At 37.3% G+C, this 12,929-nt stretch overlaps 2 protein-coding genes across 2 annotated transcripts; one reads left to right on the plus strand and one right to left on the minus strand.

The window, feature by feature from the left end:
- The first annotated feature begins 1,798 nt into the window (after nucleotides 1-1,798).
- Nucleotides 1,799-6,078, plus strand: LOC126591944 (enoyl-[acyl-carrier-protein] reductase [NADH] 1, chloroplastic-like). The gene is made up of 13 exons (XM_050257663.1): nucleotides 1,799-1,981; nucleotides 2,556-2,867; nucleotides 3,223-3,332; nucleotides 3,429-3,484; nucleotides 3,594-3,678; nucleotides 3,765-3,812; nucleotides 4,375-4,449; nucleotides 4,531-4,642; nucleotides 4,767-4,818; nucleotides 4,899-4,950; nucleotides 5,064-5,121; nucleotides 5,498-5,596; nucleotides 5,711-6,078. Exons 2-13 carry the CDS (start codon nucleotides 2,591-2,593, stop codon nucleotides 5,863-5,865), a joined length of 1,179 nt encoding a protein of 392 aa, XP_050113620.1. The 5' UTR covers nucleotides 1,799-1,981; nucleotides 2,556-2,590; the 3' UTR covers nucleotides 5,866-6,078.
- A 487-nt stretch (nucleotides 6,079-6,565) lies between these two features.
- On the minus strand, nucleotides 6,566-9,396 carry LOC126591946 (non-structural maintenance of chromosomes element 4 homolog A-like). The gene is made up of 7 exons (XM_050257664.1): nucleotides 9,028-9,396; nucleotides 8,321-8,401; nucleotides 7,994-8,228; nucleotides 7,813-7,903; nucleotides 7,436-7,652; nucleotides 7,245-7,336; nucleotides 6,566-7,145 (listed from the first exon to the last, which is right to left on the minus strand). Exons 1-7 carry the CDS (start codon nucleotides 9,149-9,151, stop codon nucleotides 6,849-6,851), a joined length of 1,137 nt encoding a protein of 378 aa, XP_050113621.1. The 5' UTR covers nucleotides 9,152-9,396; the 3' UTR covers nucleotides 6,566-6,848.
- Nucleotides 9,397-12,929: the final 3,533 nt, after the last annotated feature.

The following is a 12,929-nucleotide window of genomic DNA, read 5'->3' on the forward strand; positions in this document are numbered from 1 at the left end:
AAAATCTAATTTAGGATTTACACAATCACACTTAAATACAAAGTTTATAACACTCCCCCTTGAATGTGTAAATACTGAAGTATATTCGGCATCATGTAGTGTTGACGACATCGACCTTCGACATTGATTCTGGGAAAATGCTAGCCTCAAAGTAAAGTAGGAACTTGCATATGGAACTAAGTCTCACAAAAAAACCCAATGACTTTGGTAAAACCCATAATCTAAGGAAAAATGCGTGAGAATTGTAAAGTCAAATAAAATGTCTACGGGACGTTGTCAAGGATGTGATCAACCCAAGGTAGGTGCCTCGTCAAAACCTCGTTAGGTAGTAAAAACCCAAAGGGGAAAATGCTCCTAATCGTAGGTAAAAAAAAGTACATAAAGATCAAGCAAGTATACTTCAGGATACTCCCCCTGAGTTTGACATAATTTCAAAAAGAACTAACAATGTTACAACTCAGAAAGTTTACGCATAAATATTCATTGAACAAGCTTTTGAAACGTCGCCTTCGGTAGTGATTTGGTAAAAAGGTTGGCCAAATTGTCTTGTCAACGGATTTGCGTGACTTCAATCTTCTGATGCTTTTGATGTTGATGTGAGAAGAAGAAATTCAGCGCAATGTGGTTGGTATTGTCTCATTTGATGTAACCTTCTTGAGCTGTTCGATGCATGCATAGATTGTCGTCGGGACGTCAACAATGGGGTAAAGATAGCAGAAGCTTCGAATATGGCCCACAACTGCTCTCAGCCAGAAGCATTCCTGAGTTGCTTCGTGTAAGTGAGAATTTCAGCATGGTTAGACGAAGTGGCAACTATAGTCTGTTTAGTTGACCTCCAAGAAATTCCAATACAAAGTTTATAACAATAAATAAATATTCCGCATGTATACTTTTGTTTATTTTTGCTTGAATTAAATTCAAATGTCACCAATTAATGCATGAAAAAAGTAGTGTAAACTTTCCCTATGTGAAATAGTATGAGTTAAATGGTAACAAAAGTTACTTTAGCGTAGGAGGCTGTGATTGGGTTGGGGTTTAAAAAGTATAAAGAGAGGCCCAACGCATCCATAAGCCACACGGCCTCTTCAAAGCCTCCATTACACATCAAGGGCCCAACGCATCCATCCAAGAGTTGTTGTTCACAGGCAAGTCATCACTATACACATAAAAAGAAAATTTTCTTTTTCTATTTTCTTAGAACTATAAGTATTTCCCCATAACCTCTTCGAGCCTGGAAGGGGTGGATTACCGTGGCTTGCCACCAGTTGTCTTTTTTTTTTCACAAAAAAAAAGAAGAAGTATAAGTATTTTATTTTAGAGGAGATTTGTGCGAAGCCACAAAATTGATTAGTCATAAAATTTTATTACTGAACTCGTAATTTATGTGAGTCGAACTTTAAACTTCTAACTTATAGGTACAGAGAAACATTGCTACACTGCTAGTGATATACCATCAAGATGTTTTTCAAAAGTAAAACTACGACAAATTAAAATTGTCAATTAAAAGTGTAAGAGGCTTGTAGTTCAAGTGATTAGAGAATTATGTTCGAGTCTCTTGTAATTCAAGTGATGTTTTCTAGCATCGCTTGTATTAGCAATTTAAAAAACTACCAATTGATTGTATATTTACTTGTATCGTATATTTATCGTTAAATAGTGTTACTCGATTCAGCGTGATATTTATAACTCAAAATGCCATACACAAGCCCAAACCAGAAGGCCCAATAAGAAGGAGGGCAAAAACGTCATTTCAGAAGGGCGCCAAAAACAACACAGCTCAACGATCTCTCCCCCAACCTCGTTCGGCATTTACGAAGTTCCGCAACACTCAACTGTCAGCAACACCAACCATCCAACAAACCAAAAACCTCGATTTCATCGAACCCCCCCGCACAAAAGCAGACAGACGCTCACATTTCGTATAAACGCTCCAACGAAACCTCGCTCTTCTCTCCCCAACACACCTCAGCGCAAGTCGGAGGTGAGTCTTCGGATCTTTCTATGAAATGGGTTCAGTGTTCATGCATCTCCACTGACTCCTGATCAGTTCAAACATAGGATTTGTTCATGTTGTTAGCATTCTAGGAATGTTTTAATCTGGGTTGATTGAATGTTTTGTATATGTTTTTGTTTCCAAATTTGTTGTTTTATTTGAGTTTGAGATGAATTTGTTGAGAAATTGGTTCAGATTGTGCTAGTGAAGTGAAAAGAACTAATCTTTATGTGATGTTGTTATTTTAATCGTAATTATTAATACCACTTAATTCAAATATTACCCAACAATTTCTGAGAAAATGGTTTGCCAGTGTGGAAAATGATGGGCCAAGTTAGCTGTTCATCCCTGTTAGGATTTGATCATATAATTTGATTGTATTTTATTGTATCAGAGGACACCGTTTACTGTTTCTTGTTTTGTTTTTATTTTTTACGAAGAAAAGATGTTTAATTACTGCCTGTGTTAGTAGTTAAGACTCGGCATCGGAGATATACTAATAGTTGCTGATAACATGTGTCAAGTGTGAACTTACTAATGTGTATGCTTCTTGATCTTGCAGAGTTTTGTGTCGGTTTCTGGTGATTTGTATCTGAAATGGCCACGACTGTAGCACCCGGATCACACATGGCAGCGGTGAAGCCTTGCATGTCATCCTCTCAAAGAACTTATATGTCATGCACGGCAAAGTTTGGTACAAACAGTGAGGTGGGAGTTTGGAGAAGGCTTAAGAGTTCTTCTCACATCTCAGCAACACGATCATTCTCCCAGAGCTTGAAATCAGGGCCTGTGAAATCCGTAAAGGTTGTCACCAGAGCAATGTCAGGAGCAGCTGAGAACACTCCACTGCCAGGATTGCCTATTGATTTGAGAGGTCAAACATCTTTCTTCCAGAAATTGTGCTTGAGTACTCAAATTTGTAACTTGTTTATGAGCTGCTGTGTTTTTCTTTGTTGTGACGAACTTGCATGCTAATGATGCACAATTAAAATCGAGCAAAAAAAGTTATTATGGTAGGATATTTCTGATGAAGCTTCTCGAGAAGGTCTTTGTCATTTTTGTCAACGATAATTTAAATTATGATCCCATAAACAGAGTGACAAAAGTTTTGGAAAAAAAAGTAACTATCGAAGTATTAGCTTTCTAAGATAGATTACGTTCGATGATAAATGTTCACACAAGAAGAACATTGAATATACTGCATCTAACACTGTGGCAGCTATTTGCAGGAAAGAGAGCATTCATAGCTGGTGTGGCTGATGACCATGGATATGGATGGGCAATATCAAAAGCTCTTGCTGCTGCGGGAGCTGAAATTCTAGTTGGTACATGGGTGCCGGTATGTAAATTGATACAACTGAATTCTCTAGTGATATTGGAGCCTTAACTTTTGACAAAACTATATATTTTTTTAACGAAGTTTTCTTTGGTATAGGCACTTAACATTTTTGAATCCAGTCTAAGGCGTGGAAAGTTTGATGAATCACGCACGTAAGAGTAGATTTTTCATTTCCTGCATTTCATGCAAATCTGTTGATGTTATCTATATTCTATCTTTGTCTAATTCAGGCTTTCCTTCTGTTTCTTTTTCCCCTTGCAGACTGCCAGATGGCTCTTTGATGGAAATTACCAAGGTTTACCCATTGGATGCAGTTTTTGACAGTCCCGAGGATGTTCCTGAAGATGTATGAATCTCCTGATTTTAGTTTCTGGAATATAAAATTTGAGCTAAATTATATTTGTAGTGATGCTCATATCGTGTTTTCTGCAGATAAAAACCAATAAACGCTACTTGGGGTCCTCAAATTGGACTGTTAAGGTACCATTTTTGTTCACCAGATTACAGTGCAATTGAAGTTATTAAATTAAGATTACCAGCTCGCAGATAATGACTAATCTTTCGGCCTTTAAGTAACACACAGAGCCAAAAGGAAGGGGGGACCAGTCAGGGCCTTGACTCCTCCCTTTCCCTCCTAAAACATAAAAGCTTGGATATAAGTTTGGCCTATCTAGTGTAATTTCCCATAGCTTAAACCCGACAAAAATAATACTGAAAGTTATTATCAATAACCCTGGCATAAGGAGACAGAAACCTTCATACCCCTAGTAATGTGCCATGAGATTGGTCACTCAGTATATGCGATCTTCAAGATGAAAAATAGATTGTGTTAGAGGTATGACGTTTCCAGATGTTTTTGGTCGCTGAACTTCATGGTGAATTACATGCTTGAAATGTCTCAAGCTCATTTGCAAACATATAGGTTATGATTGACTTTGGTCGAGCTTAAATTCTTCTATATTATAGGTGTTGTTTCCAGATGCTGGGTTAAGAAATTGGCCCGGCCAGCTGGGTTGCCTGATTCTGTATAAATGTTTTGCAGGAGGTGGTTGAATCTGTAAAGCAGGATTTTGGCAGCATTGACATCCTTGTCCACTCACTTGCCAATGGACCAGAGGTGAATCTCTTTTCAACTTTTGGTTTTGCAACGTGGTTTAAGATCTTCGTGTTACTTAGGAAGTAAATGTATCATGTACAGGTTACCAAACCTCTTTTGGAGACGTCAAGATATGGATATCTTGCAGCCATCTCTGCATCAAGTTACTCATATGTTTCTTTACTCAAGCATTTTGCTCCAATAATGAACCCAGGCACGGCTCTTATTTATTTTTCCTCCCCGCTTTCTCCCCTCTTCATTTTTTAAGAACCCTGTGATGTTCTAGCGAGTGTTTCTAGACAGAGAATAGAATCTAAGGGTAAATGTTATCATGACAGGTGGTGCTTCACTCTCTCTAACATACATTGCTTCAGAAAGGATCATTCCAGGGTACTTGTCTTCTTGGATTACAACTACTCGTCAATACTTATTCTCAGAACAGATTTTTATTTTATGTATTCTACTTGCAGATATGGTGGAGGCATGAGTTCAGCGAAGGCTGCTCTAGAGAGTGACACACGTGTGAGTCTTTGGATTGTCTTGTTTTAAAAATATTTTCGGATTTACCATGTCGAGCTTTCTCCCAATTTTTTGTAATGAAACATATATGTATCGTATTTCCATGCTTGATTCAGGTGCTGGCCTTTGAAGCTGGAAGAAAGCACAACATTAGAGTCAACACAATATCTGCAGGTATGACAGTTATTTTCTGTTGACAGAATCTGTCTTCCACTCTTAATGGTAACATAACTTGACCACCTTGAGGTTAAAAATGTTACGCTCTGAAACTGAAATATCTATGTTATGTGTATGCTTTTGACGATAAAGCTAATTAGTTACTTGGGAATTGAGAGCAGTTGTTAAGCCTTCGTTGTTAAAGTCAACCCTCTACATTTGATGTATGGTGTTGATAAGCGATAATGGTATCTAAATGGAAGATGTCTCACGAAATAGCTAGTTGGGGCTCCAAACTTATCTAGACATCATACTTTTGTTAAACCCTATATGCCGCACAGTTCTATGTTCTCCCAATTTTCTTATTTGTGTTTTCTTTTTCTCCCTTACGCAGGACCATTAAGAAGTCGTGCGGCAAAGGCAATTGGATTCATTGATATGATGATTGATTACTCGTCGGAAAATGCACCCTTGCAGAAGGAATTATCTGCAGGTGAGTGATTATGTACACAACCAAATACGAGCACGAATTTCATATTTTCCATTCTTCATTAGACAAGATTTTACCTTGCCAGCTTAAACAAAGTTTAAACTTTCATGGAAACAGAGGAGGTGGGGAACGCTGCTGCCTTCCTGGCATCGCCATTGGCATCAGCCATCACCGGGACTGTCCTATACGTCGACAATGGCCTGAATGCGATGGGAGTTGGAGTCGACAGCCCAGTTTTTGAAAACCTTGATATTCCAAAAGCCGCAAAGTAGCTCCTGTGCTAGTGATATAGAGGTAAAAAATAACAAGTGTGTTTTCCTTCGAGAATTGAGGGTAGTAGGGTCTTTTTAGTTGGAATCCATTTTTGGTGTTGACATTGTTCTGCTGTATGCCAAATCAAAAATAACATTGTTAGTGTAATTGTTATTCAGAACCAAAATGAAGGGTGCAATGAAATTTCCACCATTCCTGATGGGATTTTATTATTTTTCATATTTTCAAGTTATTTTAATATGTTTTTTTAGCCAAAATGGTATATGAGATTGGCATAACTCTTCATTTTAGTTATTCCGATAAAAATTTGTCAATACTTTTGTTAAAATTGTCACGTGAACGACCACATGACTATTTCTGTAGAGTATTTTTGTTAAATCAATCCTTTCAATTAATGAGATTGTTGAAAGGTTTTTCATGGAATGACGAAAAATGATTTGCAGTGGACGAACTCAATGACTATTTCTATCAATTTTTATTGTTAAGGACCAAAATAAAGAGTTATAACAATTGTAAAGATCAGTTTGACCGAAAAGCCTTTTAATAATCTAATAAAAATGAAGTTGTTACCAACACTAATAAAATTATCGTAATTATTCTTTCCTACCTAGTGAAATAAATAAGGGAGGGAGGAGTAGAATTTTTTTTAGTGCTAATAACAAATTGAGAAATTGAGTAAGCATATACAATTTAGTCAAATTGGCTAAAGTACTGTGAATTTTTATTTACGTAATAGCGTAAACTAAAGGAAGTGAAAGAGAAAAGTATATAAGAGCTTTCTGGCAGTAGAAGCATCTAAAATTTAAATAATGTATCTATAAAAACTAAAGAGAAAAGGACCAAAGAGATGGAGGGTGACGTCCTGGTCCTAATGCATCTGCCTATACAAAGCTGAATGACTGCTGGTTTAAACTTACAGACCAACAATCCTATTTGCCAGCAAAACAAGTACACTTCATGATCTTCATCCCTTGATACAGCTTCACATCATTTTACGCTTCCCTTTTCGGATGGCATTGGCGCTTTCTTGAGCGTAATCGCGCACGGGCGAGTCTTCCACAATCGATTGATTAGTATCAGGCTCAGCCATGCCTTCCCCAACTGGCTGCTCCTGCATAACCAAGCCTCTGTTTCTGGAGAGCTTCCTAATTGGCATTGTGGATGGCGTTGTTTGAGATTCTTCGCATTGCAAATCGCCTTGATGATCACTTGGTTTGTATAGATCATAGGTCCTGTGTGGCATCAGCTGCTCGCCGTCCCCAACAATCTCTTTCATGAACTGAGAATTTCGCAAATGCACCATTTTATTAGAGGAAAATCTTCCATTAAATCAGGTATAATAAAACATATAATGTATGAAGGCGTCAACTTTAACTACCTTCCAGTCCTGGAAATCAAATCGGAAGACAAAGTGTCCGTAAGTAACCTCCCCAGAAGCAATTTTTTCGGCAGAAGGAGCATTCCTTGGCACTGAAGTAACAAACACAAAGCCATATAAATGACCAAATAAGAAATAGAAGAGAATAAGCCACCAGACACACGAAAGTGAGCATCTGCCAAGGAACTTACAAACTAGGTGATGGCCTTCCTCATTCAATTTTAGTTCCGCTCGCCCATCTTTAACTAGAAACGAGAGGGCAAATATATTTTCCACCGTCTGCGCAAAGGAATTCCCATTCAAGACTAGATTTTCAAACCTGACTCTTCTCTTCTTCCTCAAGATATTGAACATAGCTGACACATTTTTAACGGTCTCCTGTTGCTCTTCTTCAACGGCATCATCAAGCTGCACAAAGTTACATTGAATTTTCGGTAACTGCTCAAAGTTTCAGGCGGCTTGGAAATAAACACTTGAAGATTGAAGCAGTACACGATTAAATAGGGAAAAGAAAAGAGTGCAAATTATATGTTCTTGAATAAATTACAATGAGATAAACCACTCTTACCTCCTCAGGGGTAACATTTTCTGTAGGCTTCACGCGTTTTGCACGAACATAACTCTTCCGTTGCTTTACTTCAAGACTCATAGGCCCAATCCTGAAGGAAAAGCAAACCGTATAATTCCTCAGAGAATTCGAAACAGAAGGAACGCATATAAACAACAGAAAAATGGATGGCTATTATTACATGGTGCAGCATTGGGGAGGTTTCGGGTAAACATGTGAGACTGCCCTTCCAATATCCTTCCAAGAGACTGAGCTGCTTCCACTTCGACTTCGGTTCTCAAACTGTTTGAGAATACAGTTGACGAAACCTGTAGTTGTGATTCCTTCCTTGTTATGTGCCTTGACGGAGCTTATCAAGTGGGTTGTAATGTCCAAAAGCGCTTCTGCGTCAGCAACTTGTTCTCTCGGATTTTGAACTGAAATCCGTAGCAAATCCTTGATTAAGCCTAAATTAGATACAAATATCGTAATTTGATCGAGAAAATCTATGACAGAAAAGGGAATTTACCAAGCTCATGCAAGCTCTCCACTTCATTGATGATCAAATTGAACTTGTCTGAATCCACTTTCGTAATGTCCTCTCTTTTATCTTCATATCCGTATCAGCGACACAAGAAGGAAGCTAATTAGAACAAAAGAACTCCAACGTAAACCATAAGATTTCCCATAATTTCATTCCTTTGAACCCCAAAAACAATTACACTTCCTTTATGCAAGCCGACACAATTATTCATCCTTCGTAAAGTGCTTAATTCTAGTTCTAACTCATATATGGAAACAATATAATGGGAGGAACAAAATATATTATGATCTTTCGTTAGGAAAATTTTCGAGTGTGACCGCTACATGATGTTATAAATCGCCGTATTATAAAGCGGTGGACGACAAAGTTCATATTTTACGGACATAAGGTATAGTTTGAACAGACAGATACAACTCCTATAACTAAAGTAGGTTGATAACACCACATGGTGATGTGACACTCAGTCTCCACAAAAAATTCTCTTTTCTCAGCAACCAAACACAGAATAACAACAAATAATTCTATACGAGGGCAAACAAATCACACAATACGATTAACTTTCTCAGCAACCAAACAGAGAATAACAAATTTTCAAAACTCAAAACTCAAAACTATACATAGTTGCAAACAAACCCTGGAATCATATATCAAACACATAATTAAGAAACAAAAAGTACAAGATTGATAGATACCGTGGATAATGCTCTTCACATTAAAATAGCGTGATCGGAGAGCTCTCCGGTCCTCCACCGCTTGCGGTCGTTCAGTTTCATCTCTTCCACCGCTGCCGCTACTGACGAATTCACGCTTCACCATCTCTGCAATGCAACTTTCTCTCCAAGCCTTCCCGGCAAAACTTACAAACCAAGAGAATTAAGAGAAAAATATTTTGTCAGTAACTTTCCCGGTTAAATATAGTAAGGGTTGTCGTTTACAGAAGCATCGGGCTCGAAATTATTTTTCGAGAATTTAAATTAAAAAGTGAAAAATAAAACCCTAATATTCATAGGAATTTGAAGAGTTGGTTTCCCTCTTCATCTCTGTTTTACGCGGCCGTTGGATTCTATACCTCCCATTTGATTGCTCCTCGCGAAGTGGGATTTATTGAGTCGTGCACGCATGGTACAAGGGCACTGGTTAGTCAACACGATGGACGGTTGAGATGTCTCCGACTCTTTGGGTTGCTGTGTAAGCTTTGCTGTATCTTCCTTGCCAAGCGATATAAGGGTAAGGCAAGGGCAACGTAAAAGGCTTTTTTTTTTTTTTTTTTTTTAATTTTTTTAACAACGATATGAGCTGTACTATGGCGGAAGAATGAGCTTAGCCTTATAGTAGATTAACAATAGTGTGGAAGAATGAGCTTAGCCTTATAGTGTAAAATTTGCTGTATAACCAAATAATTTTTGTTACCAAAAGAAGAAAATTATAAAAATTAAACTACGGACTTCTTTAATACTTTTAAAATAACTGAAATTATTTTTAGATAAATTTTTTTATGAAAAAACATTGTAGGATTTTAATATGCATTAAAAACTCAACATTTTGTATTTTGTATTTACTTGTTTTTAGATAAAATGATCTATGAAAAAACATTTGTATTTACTTGTTAACATTTTGTATCAACAATTTATGGTAAGTAACTTATATAAGGAAACATTTGGGTATAGGAATTTCAGTGCACTAATTATATATTAAGGTACATACATTTCGTCAAAGGACTAACATCAATATATAATTTAACACCATGTTTTGGTTAAATTCCAAATTACCAATCTTAGAGCATCTCCAATGCAAGTAGGGTTTGCAACTCGAGCAAGCTAGAAGGTCAACCCAACTCTAACCCAACCTATAAAATTTGAGTTGGGTTCGATTTGAGTTTCACTCGAATTTATTCGAATTTATTGAGATTGGATTTGGGTTGTCCAACTTTGGAATTGGAAAAATTGTGTGAAGAAAGGAAAAGTATGGTTGATAGACCCCATGCAATTGGCAGCGACAAGAGCAACCGCGGTAGTACCTTTCTTCCATCCTCCCCCTTGACCATAGATATTGGAACCCTGAGCGGTTTGTACCCACAGATGGCACTTCTTCTTTAGCAACCAACTAATTCCTTGACCTTGTCATGTTGATTGTGGCTCAATGATCACCACTTATAAAGTTTGTGACAAATAGGGTTTGAGCCTAGAAATTTGGATCGACTAATCAAAGTCCTCGATTCATACGAAGCTTAAATAATTCTATGAATGGTGTTGGCTAATGGACTTCGGTGTGATATGTGCATTAGTTGATTTGGGCACAATTGTATTGGGTTGATCAACCGGGTTAAGTTAGGTTGGGTATGAGCGGGTAAAAGATCAACCCACTAAATGGTAGGGTTGATGTCGAGTTGAGTTTGGACGATTTATGACTAAGAAAAAAAATCCGCCCATGCGGGTTTAATGTCAAGTTGGACATGGTGGTGTATCCAAGTTGCACCCCTTATGCAATGACTCAAATCTTATATTTGAGTCCAAATATAAGGCAAAAACATCTCCAATGCACATGAAACTTAAAACTTGTATTTGAGTTTTGAACCAAAGTGAAACTCAAATTTGAGTTTCAATATGAGATTTGAGTCCTTGGTGGAGCCCATGCCAACAAATAAAAATGTTATTCAACCAAGAAAAATGAGATTTGAGTTTTGGGTCAAATCATCTCCAATGCACATAATCAAATTGTTATACTCAAATATGAGTTTTGAGTCTAATGTTTTATCCTCAAATGTGAGTTTTAAGATAGAGTCTTTGCATTATAGATGAAAACTAAAATGCATAATTCCACCACATTTTGGGACTCCAAATATAAGAATATAGGTCTAGAATTTAAGTCTTTTCATTTCTCAAAGCCTTTTAAAATCTTCTTTTAAAATCCTAGTTGACTACATCATAATTCTAAAGTCTTTTAAAATCCTTACAGATTTTATGGCTCGTTTCACAAGTGTTTTTAAATGACTAAAAACACTTTTAGAAAAAAAAAGTTTTTGGGTTTCAAAAGCAGTTGAAGTACTTATTGCTAAAAGCACCAGTTGTGTGCTTCATGCTAAAAGACATCTCACTTTCAAGTGAAGATGGATACCACTAAACCTTTATAATACCAAATTATGCTCCTCTTTTCTTACAATTTGTTTTTGAAGAGAAAGTATGATATTCATTGATAGTAGTTGAAAATGTACAAAGCTAAAGAATGGTGCATAACATGGGCCTCAATAAAAACCATAGCGAGATCAAACCGGTTTAAGGGAAAAAAAGTCTCCCGCACTAAACATAAATTAAAATTTATTTTCTACAAGGACATCTAAAATGATATATGGAGGGTCTTCAAAGCAAATCACGTCACGAACGGAGGTGAGGCTAAACCTTGCAAGACGGTGGGCCGATTTATTAGCCTCCCGTTTACAAAAGTTATCCTTGCGCTGGGAAACCTTGCACAATAAACGTCAGGTATCATCAATGATATGGCCAAATTGAGTGAAATTGGCGCTAACATCCTTTTGAATACTCGCCACCACCATTAAGGCATCTCCTTCTAGTTGCAGCTGGGCATCCCCCCACTTCTGCGCAAACTCTGCTGCTGCACGAGCAGCCAAGCTCTCGGCCAACAATGGTGAGCATACATCCTCAAATCGTTGCACTTTGGCAGCCACGAACTCCCCCCTCATGTCCCTTACCGCCACTCGGCAGCCACCCATTTGACGATGCTCATCCCATGCCCTGTCAAAATTAATTTTCAGCCACCCTTGATCCGGTTTACACCACCTCTGAGGCTCTTTCACCTTTCAGCCATGTTCGCTACTCTTTCACCGATGGACTAAGCCCCTGCCGGGCAAATTCAAAGTTAAAGTGGACGGTGCCCGGGATGGATCTTTTTCTGTTGGTGGGGCGGGCTTCGTTATCAGAGATTGCAATGGTAACTTTATTGGCGCTGCTTCGTTTGTTTTCCAGGAGGTTCTCTCTCCGGTGCAGATTGAAGCTTTAGCAATTAGTATTAACAGTAAGGTATGAAATGCAGAAAAGCATAAAGGGGAAAGGAAGAACAATCGCAGAGGGGTTAGAGAGAAAGTGACTGACTAAGAATTGTATTGCTTGAATTGATTGAATTAGAGAGAGAGAGAAGTTGCTATTTATACAACTATATTTGCTTCTTAGATACGCTACTAACTAACTAACTTCCTTAGGCCATCTCTAACCGAGGACTGGCCAGAGGGCTCGTTTTAACCCTGTCACAAAAAACTGTCTCCAACTGAGGGCCAAAGAGCCATAGGGCCAAACATAATTTATTATTTAAAAACTACAACTAAAATGTTGTTTAAGTTTCATGTTGTATAATTTTTATGTTGGTTAATGTTATTTAATGTTGTTTCATATTGTTTAATGTTGTTTCATGTTACTTAATTTAATTTAATGTTGTATAATGGCTTAGGAAGTTATAGGAAAAAAAATAGAATTTAAAAAAAATATGAAACAAATTTTGTCAAATAGAAGTTAGAGGAAAAAAAATGGAATTTAAAAAACAATATGAAATAAATTTTGTGAAATAGAAGTTATAGGAAAAAAAA

This window comes from Malus sylvestris, chromosome 12 (genome assembly GCF_916048215.2).
Source record: "Malus sylvestris chromosome 12, drMalSylv7.2, whole genome shotgun sequence".
In the NCBI taxonomy this organism is placed as follows: domain Eukaryota; kingdom Viridiplantae; phylum Streptophyta; class Magnoliopsida; order Rosales; family Rosaceae; genus Malus; species Malus sylvestris.

Excerpts from the sequence above, each read along its gene's own strand:
- LOC126591944 (XM_050257663.1), top strand. The coding sequence starts at position 2,591 with ATGGCCACGACTGTAGCACCCGGATCACACATGGCAGCGGTGAAGCCT. Across the intron at positions 3,679-3,764 it reads CCGAGGATGTTCCTGAAGAT|ATAAAAACCAATAAACGCTA; the intron begins GTATGAATCTCC and ends TGTTTTCTGCAG. Across the intron at positions 4,819-4,898 it reads TCAGAAAGGATCATTCCAGG|ATATGGTGGAGGCATGAGTT; the intron begins GTACTTGTCTTC and ends TTCTACTTGCAG.
- LOC126591946 (XM_050257664.1), bottom strand. The coding sequence starts at position 9,151 with ATGGTGAAGCGTGAATTCGTCAGTAGCGGCAGCGGTGGAAGAGATGAA. Across the intron at positions 7,904-7,993 it reads CCTCCCCAATGCTGCACCAT|GATTGGGCCTATGAGTCTTG; the intron begins GTAATAATAGCC and ends CTTTTCCTTCAG. Across the intron at positions 7,653-7,812 it reads AAAATGTTACCCCTGAGGAG|CTTGATGATGCCGTTGAAGA; the intron begins GTAAGAGTGGTT and ends AACTTTGTGCAG.